This window comes from Pundamilia nyererei, unplaced genomic scaffold (assembly GCF_000239375.1).
Source record: "Pundamilia nyererei isolate P.nyererei 1_Seehausen unplaced genomic scaffold, PunNye1.0 scaffold00119, whole genome shotgun sequence".
Taxonomy (NCBI): Eukaryota; Metazoa; Chordata; class Actinopteri; order Cichliformes; family Cichlidae; genus Pundamilia; species Pundamilia nyererei.
The window spans coordinates 1,811,204-1,832,865 of NW_005187520.1; the positions used below are offsets into that span (position 1 = coordinate 1,811,204).

Here is a 21,662-nt window from a genome sequence, read left to right on the forward strand (position 1 = left end):
CACACACACACACACACACACACACACACACACACACACACACATTGAGTTTATCACACACGTTGTTGTTCACACACACTCTGGTTCTCTGTGTCCAGATTCCTGCTCACCTGATAACCAACCAACCAATCACAGGACATCTTCCAGCTGGCCACGCCCCTTTAACACAACCATGTCATCATCAGCATCAGCCACTCTGTTACCATGACGATCTCTTCTCCCATCCTTCATCACACTATGTAAAGGAGACTGTTGCCTTGGAAACATTAAAACAGAACATCAAAGGACTGCTACGGTGGTGGCGATGATGATGATGATTCTGCTGTTGCGGGAATGCAGGGGCTTGATTTAAACTACGGTTCCCATCATGCTCTCTGCTAGGCTGTCTTTGCAGTGGGGAGTGGCTTCTTGCTTTTTTTTTTTCTTTTCTTTTTAAAAAAATGTAAACTTTTTTTTCCCGTTTCTTTCGCCTTATTGTTTTCCGGCAGCCCTGAGCCAATCACACGCAGTGTGACCGTCAGCTGTGTCGGCATCGCCGCGGTGATGACGATGACGCCGACACAGCTGACCGTGTGTGTGTGTGGCTTTGGTGAAACCTGTGGATTCATACAGCGGTTATTATTACAGTGATTATTATTATGATTCTTTGTGAAAACAATTAAGTCATTTTATGTTTTTGATTTTTGGGGCGGGAGGGGTGGGGGTGGGGGTGAGGCAGGGTTGGGGGTTGTAGCAGCAGGTCAAGAGGTTAGCTTACTGTGCTGATAGCAGTGCTGTAATTAAAATTAGCCTAAAGTTAACAAACTGGGCGGAATCAGGAAGAATATAGATATAACGGGAAGATGTTAGGTGGCTTGTTGCCATAGCAGCATGGCGAGCTGACTCCTGATCTGCTGCTCAGGGCGGACATGTTGCCTTTTTGACAGCAGACTCACACTGGTCCAGTACCTTAACTCTGTGTGTGTGTTTGTGTGTGTGTTTGTGAGTGTATGTGAGCTACGTAACAACAGTGAAGCAGGCCACTTTCTGTAATGATCGTTTTTTGACCTGCGCGGTTGAAACACTGAATTATTGGTCCTTTAGTCACTTTAACTGATAAGATATTAAAGGGGGCCTGTCATGCTCTTTTTCAGCTCTATATTATTTCCACTAGAGCAGTTTTACCTGATTTAAAAGTAAATTAATGCCCTTACTGTCCTTTCCCGGCCCTTTTTGGAGCTTCTGGGCTAATCTGCTTAAAATGAGCCATTTTAACCCGTCGCTTTAAGGACATCCCCATCCCTGAAAGCCCGCCTTCTTCTTATCGGTCCACTGATGGGAGCCTGCAGAGGGGCAGCACCAAAAACAAACTGAAGCCTGAGCTTTGTGTGTAAAGGTACAACTTTCACACGTTTTCATCCCATTATTTAAAACTATGGCCATGTTTAAAATAAATATCTGGCATTAAAGTTTAGAAAGGAGTACCAGGAACATATTAGGAAAAAAATGTGTTTGTATTGTCAGAATAAAGTTGCAGAATGATATAGGTATTTCAACAATAAAGTCAAGAGTTTGAGAATAAAACTGAAATAAGATTTTAATTTTAAAAAAGTCAAGATTTTGGAAATAAGGTCAAAATTATGAGGAACAAAGTAAAGCTTATGAGAGTCAAGATTTCAAGAATAAACAAAAAACTAACACAGCATAATCGGTCCCCTTTAAGCTTCTGATGGATGGATTCCCAAATACAATCAGGATAAGGCGGAGTTTCTTGTATTCTTGGTACGTCGTGCTAACACTTTAGCATGCACCGTGCTGAGTAATACTTAAATGTTAAATTGTTAGCATCGATAGATGGAGGTGTTTTCTTATCAGTTGAAGAACAAACTTAAAGTCTCAGTGTTTCAGTTTAATAGTAGCATGGCTGCAGTCCAGCCGGAGGGGGTTAAACCCACAGAAATCCTTTGAATATGTGTTTGTGGGCGTGGTCAGCTCACGGGAAACGCTTGCTGGACCCGTGACCTCTGTGAGTGCTGCTGTGCACAGTGTTGTACTATCAGCAGGGTACTGCTGTCAGTATTCTGGGTCTCCTCCAGTGTCTTCAGTCATGTAGCATGTTGATGTTTCTGCCAGTACCGGGTCTGACCTCCAGGAGGTGCTGCTGCAACAGTTTGCATGACACGAGCAGAAGCTTCCGGGCCAGAGGGCCGTTCGTGGCTGCGGCAGGCCGATCGCCAACTGTTTCTTGCAAGCACGTTATGATGATTCCAGCTTTATTCTTGTAATATCAACAGAGGAGGGGCTCATTACTGCCTCTGTTGGTCGTAAAGCAGAAAACACCTACTGCTGTTATTTCTGAAAGCTGCAGGTATAATAGGTGTTTCTGTGTACGCCACAAGGGGCAGCGCACAGCACCTTTTATAGCCAAAAACAAACACGGATTATAAAAAATACACCCCATCGTACTCTTGATAATGTTTATAAGCCACTTTCATGACAGTTTAAAACAATATGAGGCCATTTTTAAGTATATTTTATCACTTCTCCTACACAGTATCCATAACTGGTGTATTAGCAGTTAATGACTGATGATTAATGATGATTAGCAAGCATATTTAGTTACATATAATGGTGTGATTATGTTTATTTTAACTGTTTATTCACATATACATTGTGCATTGCAGTGTATTCTCAGTGTTTTAAAGCATTTCTTCATGTATCAATAGAGACGCTTCATATTATGTATTCATTTATGTGATTATAGCTGATTATGGTTATGAGTAATTCATTAAGAGGGGAAATGAGGTGATAAATGCTTGAAATGTCCTTTAATCTGTTTAGAACTGCTTCAAAGTGAGTTTGTTAAGGGTTCTGGCTTTAAAGCGGGAGTTTCATCCTCAGAAACAACTTTTAGTCATTTCGCTGGCCAGCCGTGGCTGCACTCTGACCTTTCGGGCCTTCGCCAAGAGGCTGTGGTGCCATTTGTCATTTCCTGTGACTTCTGAAGGCGTCAGTGTGGTTTAAGAAGAAGAAGAAACAAGTCTGATGTTTTGGAAAAAGTTCTTTAGATCTCTTAATCGTGTGCGAATCAACAGAAGCAGCTGTGTGAAAACACAAGAAAGGGAGCTAGGCCTTATTTTCACACATCTGCAACGATGCTGCAGACTGAAAAGTAGCTGCAATTGTTGCTTTGAAGACGCGAAGCCAGGACTGAGTGTTTGGACAGAAACAGACGTGTGTTAAAGTCTTTACACACTTCATTTAAAGCACACTGAGGTCTTGACAGCTACAGTAAATAGGTGCAGATGGTAACACTTCACTTTAAGTGCCCGTATTTGGCATTTAAGAGCAGCATGTAAACATTTAATAGAAGTGGTATTGCTGTACGGCAGCTGTAAGCAGATATGAACATGTAAATGTGACTAAAAGAAAAATCTGACTACATTTCATGTGTTTAAGCATTAAAGTTCACTCTTACAGCTGCATTGCAGTGTGTCACAGACCATGTGAGGCACATTTACATACTTCACTCTGCTTTCCAGTCCTCAATCTGATGTGAGGTCGAAGTGACCATGGCAGCCACAGCCGAATGCAAACTGGAATGAGCAGTTCACAATACGAAGAAATTATTTTTATTTTTATTTTCTCAGTACTGATATAATTCTGCTTCTTTTTCTCTGTATGGCATGATGACCAGTGAAATGTAAAAGAAACCAGTTCAACCAGTGATGTATCAGCTTTGAAAAAATAAAGGAAAAAAAACCACCCAGTAAGCTGCTGGGAGATTAAACACTGGTGCTGAAATGGTCTGAACTGGTTTCTTCCCAGTACAGAAACCCACAGTGGCAGCGGGAGGCAGGGGGAGGGGAGGGGGCAGTGAAGCCAAATGTAAAGTTAAAAACTAAAAAGCCTTAAATGAATAAAAGTGGTGCAATTTTGTAACAGCAACCTGTGATGTGGAGTCATTCTGAATTTCAGCCACTCGTAGAAATCAAACGGCGCAAATCACTCGAGCTCTAGTTACCATCTTCAAAGATCTGTGTCGACGATTGAGCTGCAAAACCAAGAAATGGTCACTGGGACTTCTTCAGCATCACAGACAAGGCTGTGTCCTATCTCTGCTCCTCTTCTTTGTCGCCCTGAAGCTGTTTAGAAAGGCCTCAGCGACCTGGACTTTGGACTACACCTCGCTTTGCACAAACAGGATGAGATGAAGCTGCCAGGTATGACAACCAAGGAGCCACTAAGATGGACATTAAATACTCAGAGAGCACTTCCTACTACTGGACATATTCAACCAGTCACTCACACTCTGATGGATGCACCAGGGGAAACTCTTGAGTTCAGCATCAGGAACCATCCGCCAATCTTCCAACTGGTCTACCACCTGAGCCGCATTGTGTGCGGATGTGGAGGCAGATGTTGGGGATCTGCATCAAGAGCATATATGTCATGGCCTGAAGTTGGGGAGAGTGCATCAGTGTGAAACATGGGAAACATGGGTATTGGAAGGTGGCAGCTGTGGGAACTAGAAGCTTAGTGTCATAGAATTCATAAGATCTAATACTTCTATCACATCTATCACATCACCACCAAAGTGGTGAACAAGTGGTTTGTGTAAACCCCACATTACCGTCACCCACAGAAGACCGACTGATCCGTAACATCTTCAGCGTGGAGAACCATCAGATCTGGTGGTACTGAGATCAGAATCTCTGTTTGAAGATTAATGAATGAAATAATATATGCTTTAATAGATTATGACCTGAATCATTAGTGATGTCAATGCTGTCAACTGTTCCTGCATTATGAAGCCTAAACATTACCATCTTGTTCACTTTTGGAGCCTGAAGTGAACATAAATCATTGTAAAACATAATTCTCTGCAAAGCTGTTGTTAAAAAGAAAAATGTTAATAGAGGCAGCATGTTTTTTTTAACCAGGCTGTAGGGTGGATGGTTTTAAATGGGAGCCTCTGGTGGACGTTGGAGGAACTGCCGGTTTTGTCTCTTCAGCACTTGCTTCAGCTGGATTTAACGTGTCCGTTTCTGTTTCTATATAAAATACCAGATGTCTATGCTACATTTCGACTTTTCCAGTAGGAGAAAACTAAACACCATGGTATGATTTTTCACAGGTGAGTACCTCCTGTGGGACATCTCACTGTTAAAATATCACAATAAATAATAGTCATTTTAACCCGACTAAACTGACTTAAATCTTGGTTTACGTAAACGGAATAATTAAAATAATGTAACCAGGAAATTCATGAGAATTATATTTGTCTGTTGAATCTGTTACCCATTTATTAGACCTTCACATCTGAGCTACAGCTGTCCAGTTTTCTGTTTAGCCGTTTTGACGACTTTGAGCCACGTGATTGACAGGTCAGTACACGTGTTGAAATAATTACGTTATTTTAATTTGATGTTTACAAGCTGCAGGATTGTAAAATAAATATTAGGCAATATATTATTATACATAATTATATAATAAGTTAAAACATTTTTTATTTAAGTAAACTTCCGGTTTCGTAGACAGCGCGGTAGCATTTGTAACACATCCAAGTGCTTTAATGGTGGTTTTACCCTGTTTGGACCTCTGCCTTTATAAGATATCCCGGAGCAATATGTCGGTCCAGTGACGCACCGTCCTACGCCGCCCCGCTGTGGACGCGCCTGCGCACGACACTAAGCTGCCATGGCAACCGGGGTAGCTTGTTTCCGTGATTTAGTCCGAAGAGAGAAGCGGAGCCGGTCGTTAGCAGCATGTTGGTCAGGCTAGTTAGCTAGTTATAGCACATTAACCGACTAGTTAACGAGTTAACCTGTCGCGTGATGACAGAGGGGTGACTTCTCGCGGTGTCTGGAGAGCAGCAAGCGCGCCATGACCGTCCGATTCAAGGTAAACAACGCAACAGGTGTTAGCATTAGCAGCAGATGCTGCACAATGAGTTATCCTGACCCTCAGTCTGCATGTGATAGCAGAGGAGGGATTAATCTGGATTTAATCCGATGAAGTCAGACCATCCAAATCATTCAACACAACATACACCTCACTGCAACACCGAAAACACGTCGACCTGAAGCTGTTTCGCTTAAGAGTGCACCATATTACTGCTTTTATTTTGAAAGATGATTTTTCAGATAAAGACGTGAAGAACTGGCGCTGAACTGTTATAAACTGCAGAGTTTTATTTTGAAACTAACCGGTGGATGTAAGGACCTTAAATCTACCTGCACAGCAACAAGTTCCAATATTTATATTAAAAAATAATTAATCTATTGATGATTAATTGATCAGCAGTTTTTTCAATCATACCTTGTACCTGTTTCCATCCTGTGAGCCTTTGCACCTCTGTGTCTTTGTTGTAGAGTCAGACTGAGTATCAGAAGAGCTTTGGTGTTTCCCGCTCCAGAAATGCGTCTCCTCAGCGCTGCATGCCGTTGGCCGGTCTTCGCTCCGATGAGATGGGTAAGAAACACGAAACCACCACAATAAAACAAACACAAGCTGCACCTGAGCTCTGACATGAAGTGGTTGAACACATGAGATGTTCGTCTGTCAGGTGTCAGCAGGGAGCCGGGTCTTCAGCGCCTGAGGAGGCCTCTACGCCCAGCTCAGTCCTCCACCTCTCTGCTCCATCCTCCAGGTGATGAGCAGCAGCACTCTCTGGCTCACAGAGCAGCGCCCTCTGCTGGTAGGAACCTCATGCTGCTGCTGCATAATGAAGGTGTATATGAAGTAGAAGAGGCTGCAGATCCAGCTTTGACATCCAGCTGTGGCACACGTGTCTTTAATGTGAGCGTCACACTGGAGTTCAAGGATGACTGCATTCAGTCACAAAGTCCTGTTTACCTTCATTGCTCTTTCTAACAGCCTCCACAAAGAGGCCAATTTGAACAGCAGGAGGAAAGCAGAAGTCGTTCACACTGTTCTCTGACTACAGATTAAGCCTGAAGTTTAGTTCATTTTGCTAAAACAGCTTTAACTAAAAGGTCAGACTCTCCAGGATGTTTCATTTGATCGTGTTTGTCTTATCAGTGAAAGAACGAGCCGGAAATTTTGATGATTCTCAAACTGCCAGGTTTTAGGAGCCACTCAGCCCACAGGAGGATGCTCTCCCCAGAGCCCAATCCACCAACAGCAAATCCCGGATCCCCCACAGAGCCGGAAACTCCAGCCGGACCACGACCTGCTGAGGAACCGGCAGCTGATGGAAAACCTGGTGAGTAAATACATGGAGCAGCAGCTACGTGATGACTGATTCAAATATCATAAAGCAAAGAGAAACTAAACCAGCTCCAGATGACCGACAGACCTTTAATGTTCTGAATGTTCAACACGCAGTTTCATGTTCTTTTTCTCCTCAGTGAAGCCCCGTCCCCTGCAGCCTGACAGCCAACCACAGCCCAGCCAGTCTGTGACAGCAGCAGCTAACGGGCAGCCAGCGCCATCAGGGGCTGAGGTGAAGTCTGCAAAAACTGACAAATCCTCATTGTTTCTTTGAAGACTATCCAACAGCATGTCATGTTCTTGTCCTGTAGATTGATTATGCGCTGAGACAAAAGGCGGGGCTGAGATCAGGAGGTCAAAGGTCAGGAGGGAAACACTCAGAGTATCACAGACAATTTGGATGGAAGAAGCCAACAGCCGCTGCTGCTTCGCCCATACTGACTGCAGAGCAGGTGAGACCAGATGCACACCTAGGTTTGAGCTCCCACAGATCCAGGTGTGCTGCTGCAGAGCAGGCCCACCGACGGCTCATAAACCAAACATGCGGTGCTCCTCAGGTGTGACCTGGACGTTACCCTGAGGAGCCTTGTGTCCAGCACACTCCGATCAATAAAAACTGCCGAGTGCAAGAAAAATAAAAACTGTAAATATATTTCCAGTAAATTAGTTCGAGATCATAATTTCAAAGACAGTGAGTTTCATAAAAGTCTCAGCCAATCAGAGTCATTTTGTAGAGTTTCTAACATGCTGCATTTTTTGTCTTGTTTTTATTAGTCGTTAAATTTATGAAAGCATCTTATTTTTAAAAGTTGCAAAAGTTTATCATCTGTGTACAACTGTAAATAAAACACAGAAATAAAATAAATAGAAAAATTAAAGAAAAAGAGTAAAAAAGTTAATAGATAATATTAGGAATTATGCTCGTTTCATTGTGGTGCATTTAATGATAAACGTACAGTTTTAGTGAGTCATTTGAAACAGTATCTAAATAAATGGAAGCATTCATAAAAGTAAAATATTCACATCAAAGAAATGAAATGAATTTCTATTCGTAAAGTTTTTTATTTCACAACCGGAACTGAAATAAAATTAAGTCAGAAACATTCATTTCTGTAACATTTTCTGATCAGATCAGTCGCACATGAATGCCACAAAGTGCTGATACTGTGTAAATCAACTGTTTTGTATAGTTTTTTACTGTGGTAATCATATGTGGTTGTCACAGATTTTACCCTTTGATGAATATGCCACTGCTTACTCAGAGTTTCTGGGTGGTTTGATAGCACGCTGTGTACTGCTGTGCACAGCAGGGGTCAGCACCGAGCTTTAAACACAGATACAGGGGCGCAGAGTGAAAGGTGGAAACGAGATGATCACACCTGTGGATGCTGTGGATCCAGTTGATCTTTTCATTGATCGATTATCACTTCTGCTCTCTAGGTGCTGCACTCCAGCAGCCGGTCTGTCCCGCCCTTCAAGATAAACCCTGTCTCCATGAAAACAGAGTATCAGTGCAGCTTCCAGGGTCTGGCGCCACCTGCTGGCCCCCGGCTTCGGAAACACCTGGAGGGTCAGAGAGTCCCGCTCTTCCAAACATACAAGGTACAGATGTGTGCAGATGTGAAGACCTACTTAGTGTAGTGAACTATGCCCTGAAAAGTCACATAGTATTTTGAAGGTCACACACCAACCTGATGGTCCTCTGCCTGAAGGTCAACAACCTAAACCTCTGCTTGGCACAGGCAGTGTGAAAGGTAGAGGCTCAGCTCGAGGCATCCTGATGCTGATTTCTGCACTTTATACTTTGGTTAATGGTGTGTTTGGATCCTCGAGTGTTTTTGGAAACCAAACCAGTTCATGTCTTTTTTTTCTGTCTTATATCTTTGAGTTTATATGTAATTCTGCAGTAGGAAGACTTTGCCCCACATTCATTTGCTGTTCTGCAGGCAAGACGATTCTTCTTTGTGTCCCGCCAAGCATCAACCTCCAGGGCTGACTGGGTTAGATTTTATTGGTTTTGTGCAGGAGACTAGGAGAGAGAGAAGAGATGAGGAGTATGACAGACAGAGTTGCTGGCGAGGTGAAGAAGAGTGTCAGATAGGCAGATAAGACTCCATTACCAGTGTGTCACAGTTAAAAGCTCTGCTTTCAGAACAGAAGCGGGAGAAATGAGACCTGTGAGTGTCAGTTTCCAGGAAGTCTCGGGCCATAAATGAGCAGGAGTGGTCATGCAGAGCAGACTCCAGGTCAGTTAAAACAACCCTGAATGCATTCAGTGAGGTCGGCTCTGTGAAATTTTAGGATTTCTGCGTGTGACTCAAGCACAAAGACCTGTAAATGTGATTTTTTTTAAGATTTGAGTATAATGGCACTTTGTAATGGATGTATGTCAGACTAAGAAAGTCACTGTAAATAAGCAGAAAGCAGAGGTTGAGTTGAGGAAGGGACCAAGCAGAGCATTTTGACTGTGTACTCTATTTTCATATTTTTTAAAGCCTTTGTTCCCAGAGGCATTTATACCATTACTCATCTTTAAAGCCATTAATCAGTGATGGTGTAGGTTTAAGTGTAACACCTCTTTAAGCAAACAGCCACAGCTGCTGATGAGCTGCACACACACATCTGTTCTGTTTCAACCTACAGACCACCAGGAGGAGGAAGGAGGAGTCACAGAAGAAGCCCCGCCTCCAGCGGGATGCTCTTCAGAGAGATATGCCCCCTCCGCGCCAAGTGCGGAGAGGATACAGGTGTGTGTGTGTGTGTTGCTCATTTTTTGTGCTCATAAACTAATTCATTAAATCGTTTGTTTGTGTCTGGCAGGATGTTAACAGAGTATGAGTCGAGCTTTCGTTCTCCCCTCTGCAGGATCCCAGAGGGAGGCGGAGCCATGGACAGCGCTGCCCAACAGGTCAGGATCCGGCGAAGCCGTTCACAGTGCTCAGCCTGTTTCACACATATTAATTTATGTATAGTTATGCAGGTGGAGACGCTATCAGACACTGACCAGAGGTCATAGCAGAGCACAGAAGAGAGAGGTTCAAAGTTTGTTTCTTACCTGGTTTATATGGAGGACCAAAACTGACAAAACCACAAATTTACAGAAATAAATCCTACAAAATGACCCAATCACAGTGCCCATCCTCTAACAGTGGGCCCTCTGCTCACAGTGCAGCTCAACCTTCCTTCACAGAGAACACCAAAGCTTGTCGGGCCTCCAACGGTGCCTTGTTCTCTGCACTGAGGAGAGCTCATGTGACAGGTCTGAAAATGTCTGGAGATGCCTGAAACCGTTCCCATTCATCTCTGTCTCCTTATCTTTCACACAACCTGTTAACTGATTTCCTGAGTCAGGGTCAGATTGGGTGCTTGCTCTGCACTGTTACACAGCTTCCCCTCACTCTGAATTTGACATTTCCCACCATCCAGCAGCGGACAAACACACCGGAGGATTTAAAATAACGTGTTTAACATTCAGTGTTTCAAACAGTATTTAACCATGTTTAACTGTAAGCCCCAGTCATCAGCATTGATCACTGATCACCCTCAATGCTGCCTGAACAGAGTGTGTGTTTTCCTGTTTTGTGTTTCTGTGTGCGTGTGCGTGTGTGTGTGTGTGTGTGTGTGTGTGTGTGTGTGTGTGCGTGTGTGTGTGTTTCTGTGTGCGTGTGTGTGTGTGTTTGTATGTTGCTGATAGAAAACCAGAGTGCTAGTGTCAGCAGTGAAACCACAGAGCTTCATTTCAGGGAAACATGTCAGACTTAGTCATACACACACACACACACACACACACACACACACACACACACACACACACACACACACACACACACACACAGGTATGCTCCTACCAGATGGATGGAAAGCGTTGTCACAGCAACATGAAACACTTTAAACTCTCCTGTTTCAACTGAATATTTCCTGAAGCTGTTCCTGCAGCTCCATCCATGCTGCTGCTTTGCTGCTCTTATAGTGAGCTCCTGCTTCCCCTGCAGAGAGCATCTGCTGCCTGATGGAGGCAGTGCCCAGAGTCTGTGGTGCAGCTGGCTTTTGGGCCGCTCCAGCTTTGGGTGTTGCTGGTCCATCAGCTACAGAGAAGAGTGAAGTTCTTTAAAGATCTGAAGTGAAAGTGAACGTGTCCACTGCAACCGCTGTCTCTATGTCTCATGCCGTCTTTTTAAATCTTTGACGTTTCATTCGAGCTTCTCCTGTTCCTCTTCAACCTTGCGGTAGCTATTTTGGCTTTTCCTACTCCTCAACCAATCAGCATTCAGCTTACACAGCGCAAGTGGGTTTCTGGAGAAAAGGCCTTTCTGCAGGCAAGTATCTACAAAAACACGCTGCACAAAGGCCTAACTGTTTGAAGGATGGGTGTGGAGTCCAGTGATAAAGCGTTTTCACCATCACCATCTTTTCTGCACACTTGCTGGCTAACTAGTTGTCAGTCAGAAGTTTGTCTGACACTTAAAAAGACCAAAACAACCAAAATTGACTTTATATTTGATTCCAGGGGCATCAGACTGATCTTTGCTCGTGGGCAGCATGCAGCCTAGTTTGATCTAAAGTGGGTCAGACCAGTTCCATTTATAAATGGAAATAACCCACGCACGACTACAGAGGTGCTTCAAGGTCAAAATGTACACCGATCTTACAGCGTCGGGCACATATTTCTGTCCCTTTCTTTAACATATGTATTGCATAACTGGCTGTAAACAGCAAGCATTTACAAAAGTCTTTTAATGTGGTTTGATTGTGAATTTCCGCCCTCCTAAAACCAGACCTCCACTCTTCACAGGAAACTTTGTGAAGTAGCATTCAGGAGTATATTTTTGAGGGTTTTGTCTCATAAAGTCAGTAGAAGATTAAAGCTACCTGTGCTGCAGATTCTTTCACACAGAAACAGCTGCTCAGTGAAAACAAGATCAGTGAATCTGTGGGAGGTGTAACCATCTGGTTAAGCTTTCCAAGCCTGCGGTGGCCTTCAAAAACTTCCAGTGTGTGCAGGGAAGTTGTCGGCTGGTGTCACAAGCTGTGAATTCATCAGGGCGACAGTTGTCAGAGAGAGGTGCAGCGTCAGGCTTACTGGTGCTGGGTTGCTCGGTTAGGTTCAGACTGGAAACATTCTGAGGTTTCAGAATAGGGTCAGGGTTATCCAGGGTTGGGCTGGGGTCAGGGTTGGGTGACTTTTTACAAGAATCTACTGTGACACATTACACAATCAGAGCAGATCAGCATCTTTATTAGCAGCTTCATTGTTAACTTTTGATCCCAGCATGATCTGAGAAAGGCGGAAGAACTTTTGAGCAAATGCACATTTGGTTGCGCAAACCTTTAAATCATTTCCCATAAATCTGCAGGAAACCTGTTGTTCAGCACTTCCCTCCTGCTCACTCATTAATTTGCTAATGTGCCAATCACGTGCACCAACCAACACACTTTCTACGAATTTGTGTTGTCTTTTGATCCACTCTATTCCGATTATTCACACATGCTCTTGTTGCCTCATCATGTTGCTGCGTTCCAAGTAACTTGGGCATGATTGGACTGCAGCATTCACTGTCGAATCTGTCAGGCTGCACAATATAGTCAACATGCAAGTATTTAAATTTGTCATCTTTGTATAACTTTTAGGACAGAAGGGTTCATTGGAGCACATACAGATCTGGAAATGTTTGGACTGCTGACAGAGTTTTCTGAGTTTTTATTATACCTCTCAGAGCACATATGAAACAATCAGCTGAAGCTGAAGTGCAGATTTATCAGATTTCATGTCTCTAAAAAGGCTCAAAAGATGTGGAGGGTCTCAGGATCAGTGGATGCAGTATGAGCCAACAAAAGAGGACACCACACTGAGCATGTGCCTCTGTAAAGTTTAGCAGTGAATGAAAGGGACTCAGGCATGGCATGACCCTATGTAGTTTGAGCTCCTCTTTGTACTCAGATTGCAAACTGTAGAATTTTTTGAGGGTCTAATGTTGTTGGTAGTCAAAGACAGCAGAGGCGGATGGTCTTAGGATCCTTTACATGAAAAAAACTTTTCAGAATGTAACACTGTCAAGCTTTAGGTATAATAGTTCAAGACTCTTTGAGAGGTACCAAAGTCACTAATGGTTATTTCTATACGTTGTTGAATTTGTTTGGGATCCAGTGGTTCCTGGTCAGTCTTGTTGCTTTAACCTCGTCCTGTGTAGAAACACCTTGATAACAGTGTATTTGACATCAACAAGAAAAGTCAGGAGGTGCTAAATCATTAGGAAGCTGCCTCAGGCAACCCTGACGCTCTAAAGGCAGTCTGGTGAGTAACTGCTGGACTGAAATTATCTTCAGCCAGTCTTAATGTAAATGTATAAAGTGTATTAAGAAATATTGTTGTAGCTGCTGCTTTTGTTGGAGCTCCTTTAGAGTGACAATTAGAAAGTTCTTTCCTAACAGGGAATATTTTTGACATAATTTTTGCATCCGTCTTCAAAACCTTTTGCTTTATCCCTGCCTTTATCCCACTGTCCCACTATAGAAAGGACTGATGATGTGACATGATGCATTTCTTGCTTATTGCCTTTTTTAGAAGGCAGGATAAAGCTGCCGAGGCTTTGGCTGCTTACGGTTACTGCTCAGACTTAAAGATCATTTGTGGTCGATTGTATGCTGTCACGGAAGTATCTGTCCGTGCTGTTTAAAGCTGTGGTTCTTGTTTGATAGCTGTGGTGTGTCAGCACTACACCGCAGGAGTTCAGGGATACAGAAGCTTCCACTAAGACTTTAACTGATGTGTTCCAGTTAGGATATTAACACCAAACACCGTTACAGTCAGTGAAGACTACCTGACTACCTGACAGTCACAGCTGAGACAGTAACTACGCACTGTGGTCACAAACAGCTGCAGTTTTCTGCTAAACACACAATGCTGTATCTCAGCCTTTTTATGTGGTCACAGACAATGGAAACTTTACTTCAAGTAAACAGAGAAATTATCCAGAAAAAAGAAATCCCCCTCTGTGACCATAAGGGGGTTTCATAGCATTCCTATGCAAACTTCAGAGTAAAGAAAACAATGTACAATGGCAGCAATGTTAAAAGTTCATCAAATAAATCTTGTTAAATTAATTAACCCAGTTAACATCCTCGAGGTCACCAGGAACCTGTCAAGTGTTACAGTTAAGTTTTGTTTTAGCTGCATGCTAAATTAGCACATTTTTAAAAACTAGATATTAACATTTATTTCAACTTTAACGTTTTCTGCTTAAAGCGTTTCCATATGCGTGTTCAAAGCCTGGCAGAAATGGCTGGAAGTGAACCCTAACCCTAGATAGGTTGGCGGTGACCTATGTGTGTGGAAGTTAAGTTGAAACCACTCCACTCTGGTGTTTTTTACTTTTCAGTGGCATAGAGATATGGGCTCAAATTGTGGTCATAAATATTTTGTACTTGTTTGTAAAAAATATTTACACAAGTTGCAATTTTTTGTTGTTGTTAAGGTCTGCTTACAGATACAAAGCAAAATACTATGTGTAAAACTCCGCGCTCAAGTTCCCTAGCTGTGTGTGACTTTCAACTTGCAAGCACAAATTTTGACCCAATTTTTCTTCCTTTCAGCTGATTGGTCAATGTCATGTCAATCACAAACTTAACAATCCAATCAGAGAACAGATGGATTTGGCTGTTGGTGGAGTGCTTTCCTGAGCTTCAGGTCCTGGAAGGGTAATACAGTTTAAAGCTGGAGGATCTCTATATTAATACAGTGGTCCCTCGTTTATCGCAGGAGTTAGGCTCTAAAAATAATCTGTGGTAGAAAGTGCTTTGAGCACAGAGCATTGAGTTGAAAGGCACTATAATAATAATATTAATAATGGATTGCATTTATATAGCGCTTTTCGAGACCCTCAAAGCGCTTTACAATTCCACTATTCATTCACTCTCACATTCACACACTGGTGAACTATGTAAGTACCAGCCCATTTACCATTCATGTCTGGATTATATCATCTTTATTTTGATTTTTGAAAGTGGATGAAGTCATGGGAAGAAAAGTGCACCACAGTTTGGTCGTTTCTGAGTGTCTGACCTCTCAGGACGTTACAGAAGAGTTCCACACCGACAGCCTCAACCTGGAGGATGAATCCCAGTGAAACAATCACAACCATTTTCCTGGTCTCGCTCCTCACCTGATCTTCTGCTTTCAGTATTAGATAATGTAAATTTTTCTACTGAAAACTTCTAGATTGAAGTAGAAATGAGAAAGTGCAATAGCAGATAATAATAGTTACAGCAGTGATAGGGTAGGAGAGGGGCAGTACTGATTGTCTTATTCAGGAGTCCGCCCTTGATTTCAGACCACTGTAGCATATACTGAAGGGCAGAAGTTTGGGTAGGCGATGTTATGGACACTCCCTACAATCCTGTAGGTGTAAATGTCCTGTAGTGACGTCAAGGCTGCTCCTGAGATGTACTGAGCTGCAGGAGATAAGTCTTCCTGTTCTGAAGCTGCACTGTGACTGAGGTAGCGACTGCACATCTGCAAACGTTGCTAAGGACTTTGGCCGATATTCCAAATTTCTTCAGCAAAGTTAAGTCTGTGCTATGATTTCTTTAGAAGCTGCTGGATGCTGCAAGACCAGGTGAGATCACACATGTACATGCCTTGATCTTATCTGCACTTAGAGAAAGGTTATTTTCCACCTGGCCTCCAGTCTTGCCTCATCTCTGCACAATGACTGTATTGTCATCCGCAAACTTCATAATGCTGGTGTCAGACTCACCGCGCACACAGTGTTTACAGTTCTGATACTCATACAGTTTCTGACCGACTGGCGTCTGTGGCCAGTTATCTGAAGTTCATTTAGATAATGCTTTAAAACAGCTATCCAACTAAGTTCTTACGGGAATTCAGTTACAGTCTTAACCTCCATGAGCTGCTTATTACAGCCAGCAAAAAATGTCTGGAAATAAAGACTTCTTCCTTAGAAGGTGGGATGATCCATTTATTTGTTTCCAGGTGAAGGAGTTGAGGCAGAAGGCGTTGTTGTATCGTCATCGCGCCTGGGGGACCAACTTTTCCAGAGACCATCTGAGCCAGCTGGTATCCGAACACAATGTTCTGTGGGAGCCGACGGACACTACGGTCTCAGCTAATGACCCTGCCTCCCCTTGCTTTCCCCCCGACTCCTCACCTGACCGCCACAGCTACAGCACTTCCTGTGTGGAGCCCCTGGACCTGGCTAGGTGAGAGATGCAGCTGGTTAGAAGTAAAAGAAAGAACTGAACGCTGCTCTGTGCTGATTTCTGTCGTCTGTTCAGTCACTCCAGTAAGAGATCCTCCATCGCAGGCTCAGAAACACAGCAAATGAGCAAGGACACACGAATAAAAAAACAAGCCGTACCGGGACCTCCTGCTGAACGCCGTACAGCCTGGGGGGAAGAAGAAAAAGAAGATGAAGAAGAAGAGGAAAAACAGGAAGAAGAAGAAACTACAGATGAGTGAGTTTCCTCTTTACAGTCTCTCTTTTCTCTCACTGTTCTCTGTGAAAGGATAGTGGAGTAATGGAGGGACTGTCTACTGGATTTGACAGATAATCTCAGGAGTTTATTGATAAAAAATGAGAAAAAAATAGAAGAAGAAATTATTTTAAAAGGTCAGATTGAAGTTTGAGTTATCCAGAAAAATAAAGGAAATAAGCCTGATGAGGCTGGTGACAAATGAAAGGAAAAACCAGGATAAACTGTCAGAGATCCTGGATACTCGTCTGTTTTTTTTCCCTTCAATCTGTCACCTCTCTGTAGATGAGAACACACTACAGCCAATCAAATGCAGCACCAAGGAATGACATCATCAATCATAAAGACCAGGACAGACCCACAGGTTAGATGAGGTCTGCTGCAGCTGGTTTAAAGGTTCAGTCGTCTGCTAGCATTAGCTGGTTACTTCACATGAAACCGACGTGACGTCTGAGAGGAGACAGAAGGGCCTCGATTCAGCTCCATTTCTGCTGAAGAAAACAGTGACTCAAAAGTTTGACACTCAGATCAAAGCAGCCTCGCTCATTCTCAGGAACTGTGTGTGTGTGTGTGTGTGTGTGTGTGTGTGTGTGTGTGTGTGTGTGTGTGTGTGTGTGTGTGTGTGTGCGCGCATAGAGAGGAAGGAAGGCTGCCAACTCCCGAGATAAAAATGAAGCCGGTTCAGAGGACTCATCACGACCTGACCACCCCTGCTGCTGGTATGCAGACATCTTTCCTTCACATTAGATAGATAAATTTCATATTTAATAAGTAAATAGATGCAGTGTAACCTGTAACATTAAGCTGGTTCGAGTCGAGTTCGAGTTCTGTGACCTAATCACATTTAATCTGGCATCAACTGCATGCAGGTTAAAAAGGTTTTTTACCAGATCTTAAACCCACTGGCTCCTATCTGAGCTTTTTATTTGCTTTTTAAGTGTTTGAGGTCCAAGTCGTCAGGAATCCAACACCAACCCTACCAGTTGTAGAAAAGCAGAGTGGTCATGTTTTGTCTCCCGATTGCCAAGACCTGGGAGAAGAATATTAACTAAACTGAAATTACACATTCTGAATGGATTGAAGTTCATCGGAATCCATGAGGAAAGACCAACACGTAAAAAAAACTCTGATATCTGTCAGCTGTAATTCTCATTCTTTTATCCCAAAGACTTATGCATATTCCCATTACTTACTTTGACATTTATCTTTTGTTCTACTGATGGATTTTATTATTAAACATGACCAATGTTTCAGGTAATGAAGTCAAGTAGTCAGTGTGAGCCAGAAGCTCAGTTTATCACAGTTTTTTTTTTTTGCTTTTAGGGCTGTGTGATGTCAAAGAGCCTATATACGAAGGGCTTACCAATCAGAAGAGCGTGTTAAAGGGAGAGGAGCTAAAACAGAATTTGTCAGACAGAGAATGAACTGAGGGTCCGCACTAAGGCCCTGTGTAAGATAAAGAAGGATTATTGTGATCTGTGAATCATGCAAAGCCACGCTGGTAGAGTCATAAATAAATTGGTGTAAATGAGCAGATGTTACTGCCAGCACATAAATACATTAATGCCTGTGATTGTCCTGCAGGAGGCGCTATATTGGTTGGGAAACTGAGGAGCACTGATGGCTCTTCTCCACTCAAACATCAGGTAGTGATGAAAGTATAGATCATCTGAACTTAAATGATATCGGCTTGTGACACTGATGTGATTCTTTCTGTGTTCAGAGATGTGGGTCGGCTGTTTCCATGGCAGCAGGGTCAGAAACACCAGCCAAACGTAAGGAAGCGTGGTCAGACAATATCGCTGTCTCCTATAGCCCAGCCCATGACCACAAATCAGCCTCCAGCCCTTCGTTTAGACCAATCAGGATGAAGCAAACACTTTCACCTGCTGCAGCGCCACCGCCTCTTGTCCCGGCCCCGCTGCATGGTTTCCAGGGCACCCTGAGACACCCGGACTTTCAGCACAACGGTGAGCATCAGAACTGGAATTAAGGCACTTGATTGGGCTGTGCAGTGGTGTGGAAAGACCTGGAGAAAGCCACCAGTTCTGTTACTGAGCAGTTAGAACAGATTTAAAGTACAAGCTCATCAGCAGGCAGGATTGCTCGAAATAAGGTGTCATTTTATATAAACTGCCTCTAAGTTTTGATTGGTCACTCAGTCTATTAGTATTCCTGCAGCCTATCAGGATCAAGTTGTGTTAAAGGGTTGGAAGTGGCCTCCAAAACCGTGTTAGGATTAGAGATCATCGTCTTCTTCAGACCTCTTGCCATGTTCTTATCCCCTCAGCAAGCGGATGAGACCTCAGACCTTCATACATACGATTCATAAACTGTTCATAGTTCAGTGAGGAGTGATCATTTGGAAGAGTTCAACTTGATTTATTGCACAACAGAATTTAGTAATAAACTCTCCAGTGGTTAGACCAGGGTGAAGAAGAGATGGGGAGGGAGGTCTCAGTCTGACAGGCAGACTGATAGAAGAGTGCTGAGATTGAAAGCATGAAGGCTCATTGGCTCACAGAATGTGAGGGAGACAATGATTAGACTAAACCAATGATGTCACCATTAAGTTTGGCAGTATGGGAAAAAGAAGAATAGACTAGCAGCTGAATAGCCAAGTGAGCAGGGAGGTGAGGGATTACAGGTCTTCCTTCATGAAATTACACATAAGGTTAATCATTAGAGACTATAAATTAAAGATGGAGTCTCCACTTTGGAGATTTAAATGTAGCATTCTGGCTACCACGTTGTTGTTCTCTGTAGCTGCAAGTGACTGTGTTTGAGCAACAGGTTGGAGTGCTAAGCCAATAATTAATGCTGGCTAGTTAGCATAGACTTACTCATCAAAACTGGAGCTCCGAGTTCTTGGACGATCTTTTGGCACAGTTACAATACAGCAGTCATATTATTGGTCAGATAATTGTATTAAAAATAATACAAAAAACATCAACAGCACAAACATGGTCTAGAGGTAGAGTTCAGTGACTCCAGTTAGATGAGGTGAAGTCTAGCAGACAGCTAGCACCTTTCAATCAATAAAATACATGCCAGTCAAAGAGGCCAATATAATAGTAATAATAATAATAATATAATTAAAAAAAAAAAAAAAAAAATATATATATATATATAATAATACAGACTGTAGGCCTTCAATTCAACCGGGGTAAGCTAAATAAAGGTTCAGCTCCTGTGGATCTGTTATGAAAGAAGACAATAGTTACAGAGATAAAACAGTGTTTGTATCAGGCTGTGAACATGTTTATTTCTGCTGTAAACAGATTTTTATCATGTGAGCCTGTGTTGACTGACTGACTGCTGGAGCCTCAAGAGGAGCTGGAGGAACTACATGCTTTGGCAGTTTTTGAGTAAACATGAAAAGTGTTACATTTAATGTGGAGAGCGTGGTGTAACACTGGCACACTTTTATGAATTACTCCTCAGTCCTGATTATACAAGCAGCTCCTCCTGCTGCAGACAGGTGGATGGCCTGGCCTTCCCCTCCGCTCCTCACTTCCTTCTCATTTTCTTTTCAGATTTCATTTTTCTCAACAGCTCGGATTTCATATTGAGACCTGAACACAGGGAAAGATAGTGTACCACAGGAGGCAATCTGTGCGTGTGTGTGTGTGTGTGTGTGTGTGTGTGTGTGTGTGTGTGTGTGTGTGTGTGTGTGTGTGTGTGTGTGTCTTTGCCAGCGACTGATCAATGAATCTGGTTGTTGTGCATGTTCTTAGGTGAGCTGGGGTTGAGGTTCAGGGAGCGTCCGTGTCCGGGCGGAGGCTGTGGCTCAGACGAAGGTGAACCAAATGTCTTTTAAGATAAACTCCTTCTAATTAAAATGACAATTATTTGACTTTTTTTTTCTTTTTGCATCTGTTACCCAGACGACAGGGTCTCTGTGCTGTCATGGCGCTCTGGAGCCTCCTGCTCCATGGCGTCTGCCGTTCTGGAGCGCGCTCAGAAGAGACGGGAGGACTTCTGGGGGAAGAGATGACCCAGCATGTTTTTTAATGTAGTCAGGATGAGGTTTTTATAGATTAATTTAAATAAGAGCGATAATCGTGTGTTTTATTGAGTTTACTGTAATCCTTTGACCTTTGAGAGAAATACAAATGAAAATGATAATACACTGACTCAATTTTGTTTCCTTTTACTCGACTTTCCTTAAAACTCCAGGACTTTAAAACCTTTGAAAAAATGTAGACATGTTGGTGTGAAACAGGCATGAATTCTTCCTCAGGTTTTGAGGGAATGAGGTCAGACCGGTCAGTCGGACAAAAGTTTCCACCAAAGTCGTGACAGTGACACACTTTGAAGGGACACACAGCGACAGCTTATTTTAGTTCCTTATGAACACAACTGTATATAGATTCAATATAATTGAGTTCAATTTTATTTACATAGCGCCAAATCACAAACAAAAGTTGTGCTTTTTATTTTAAGGTAAAAACCTACACACAGAGAATTTTATTTTTTTGTTTCATGTTTTGTTACTAATAATAAAGCTAAAAACATGAAGTTTCTTTTGAGGTTGGCATGAAAAAGGTTCCTATGAATCAATCATGTTGCTTTGTTTCCTACAGGTCAAATGTCTGATTTTATATTAGTCACTTTCATTAAACCAGGAAAGAACAGAAAAATTCCTGAAAACCTTTTTTTTTCCCCACACCTAGTGTCTCTTCTTTAATGGTCTGTTCCTCTGTAAGCATTGAGGTGATGTCACCCTGGGAGGAAAAGCAAATATTTAAATCACTTCCTTCAGTCAGAGAGGATACAATACCGAGCAGCTTGCTTTGTACAAACACAATGGATATACCAAAACATCAAACAAGCGAATAGCAGCTACTGAATTCCCCTCATAACAATGTACAGCACAGAGCAAACAATGTAAAGCTGAAGGAGCGTGTGGGCGTTAGCTCTCCTGCGATGTCATCATACTTTGTGAAAGTCCTGCA

The 21,662-nt window shown here is 42.7% G+C and overlaps 2 protein-coding genes across 10 annotated transcripts in view; both read left to right on the top strand.

Moving 5' to 3' along the window:
* The window catches only part of LOC102210937 (ras-related protein Rap-1b), an 11,646-nt gene extending 8,034 nt beyond the window's left edge, over window positions 1-3,612 (top strand). The window contains exon 8 of the mRNA XM_005742314.1: window positions 99-3,612. The gene's annotated coding sequence lies outside the window, so the exon portion shown is untranslated. The remainder of the gene's footprint in view (window positions 1-98) is intronic.
* A 1,941-nt stretch (window positions 3,613-5,553) lies between these two features.
* On the top strand, window positions 5,554-20,833 carry mdm1 (Mdm1 nuclear protein). Of its 9 annotated transcripts, none has more exons than XM_005742317.2 (16): window positions 5,555-5,883; window positions 6,354-6,453; window positions 6,548-6,631; window positions 7,067-7,207; window positions 7,353-7,447; window positions 7,527-7,667; window positions 8,656-8,817; window positions 9,859-9,962; window positions 10,036-10,123; window positions 16,205-16,431; window positions 16,507-16,686; window positions 17,341-17,423; window positions 18,289-18,350; window positions 18,428-18,674; window positions 20,442-20,504; window positions 20,592-20,833. In XM_005742317.2, the coding sequence occupies exons 1-16, from the start codon at window positions 5,866-5,868 to the stop codon at window positions 20,699-20,701; spliced, it is 1,905 nt and encodes a 634-aa protein (XP_005742374.1). In that variant the 5' UTR covers window positions 5,555-5,865; the 3' UTR covers window positions 20,702-20,833. The 9 variants fall into 9 exon arrangements, 8 of the variants coding, with proteins under 8 accessions (XP_005742374.1, XP_005742379.1, XP_005742372.1 ...); XM_005742315.2 differs by having other exon boundaries at window positions 5,556-5,883; window positions 6,548-6,679; XM_005742316.2 differs by having other exon boundaries at window positions 5,556-5,883; window positions 6,548-6,679; window positions 10,081-10,123.
* Window positions 20,834-21,662: the final 829 nt, after the last annotated feature.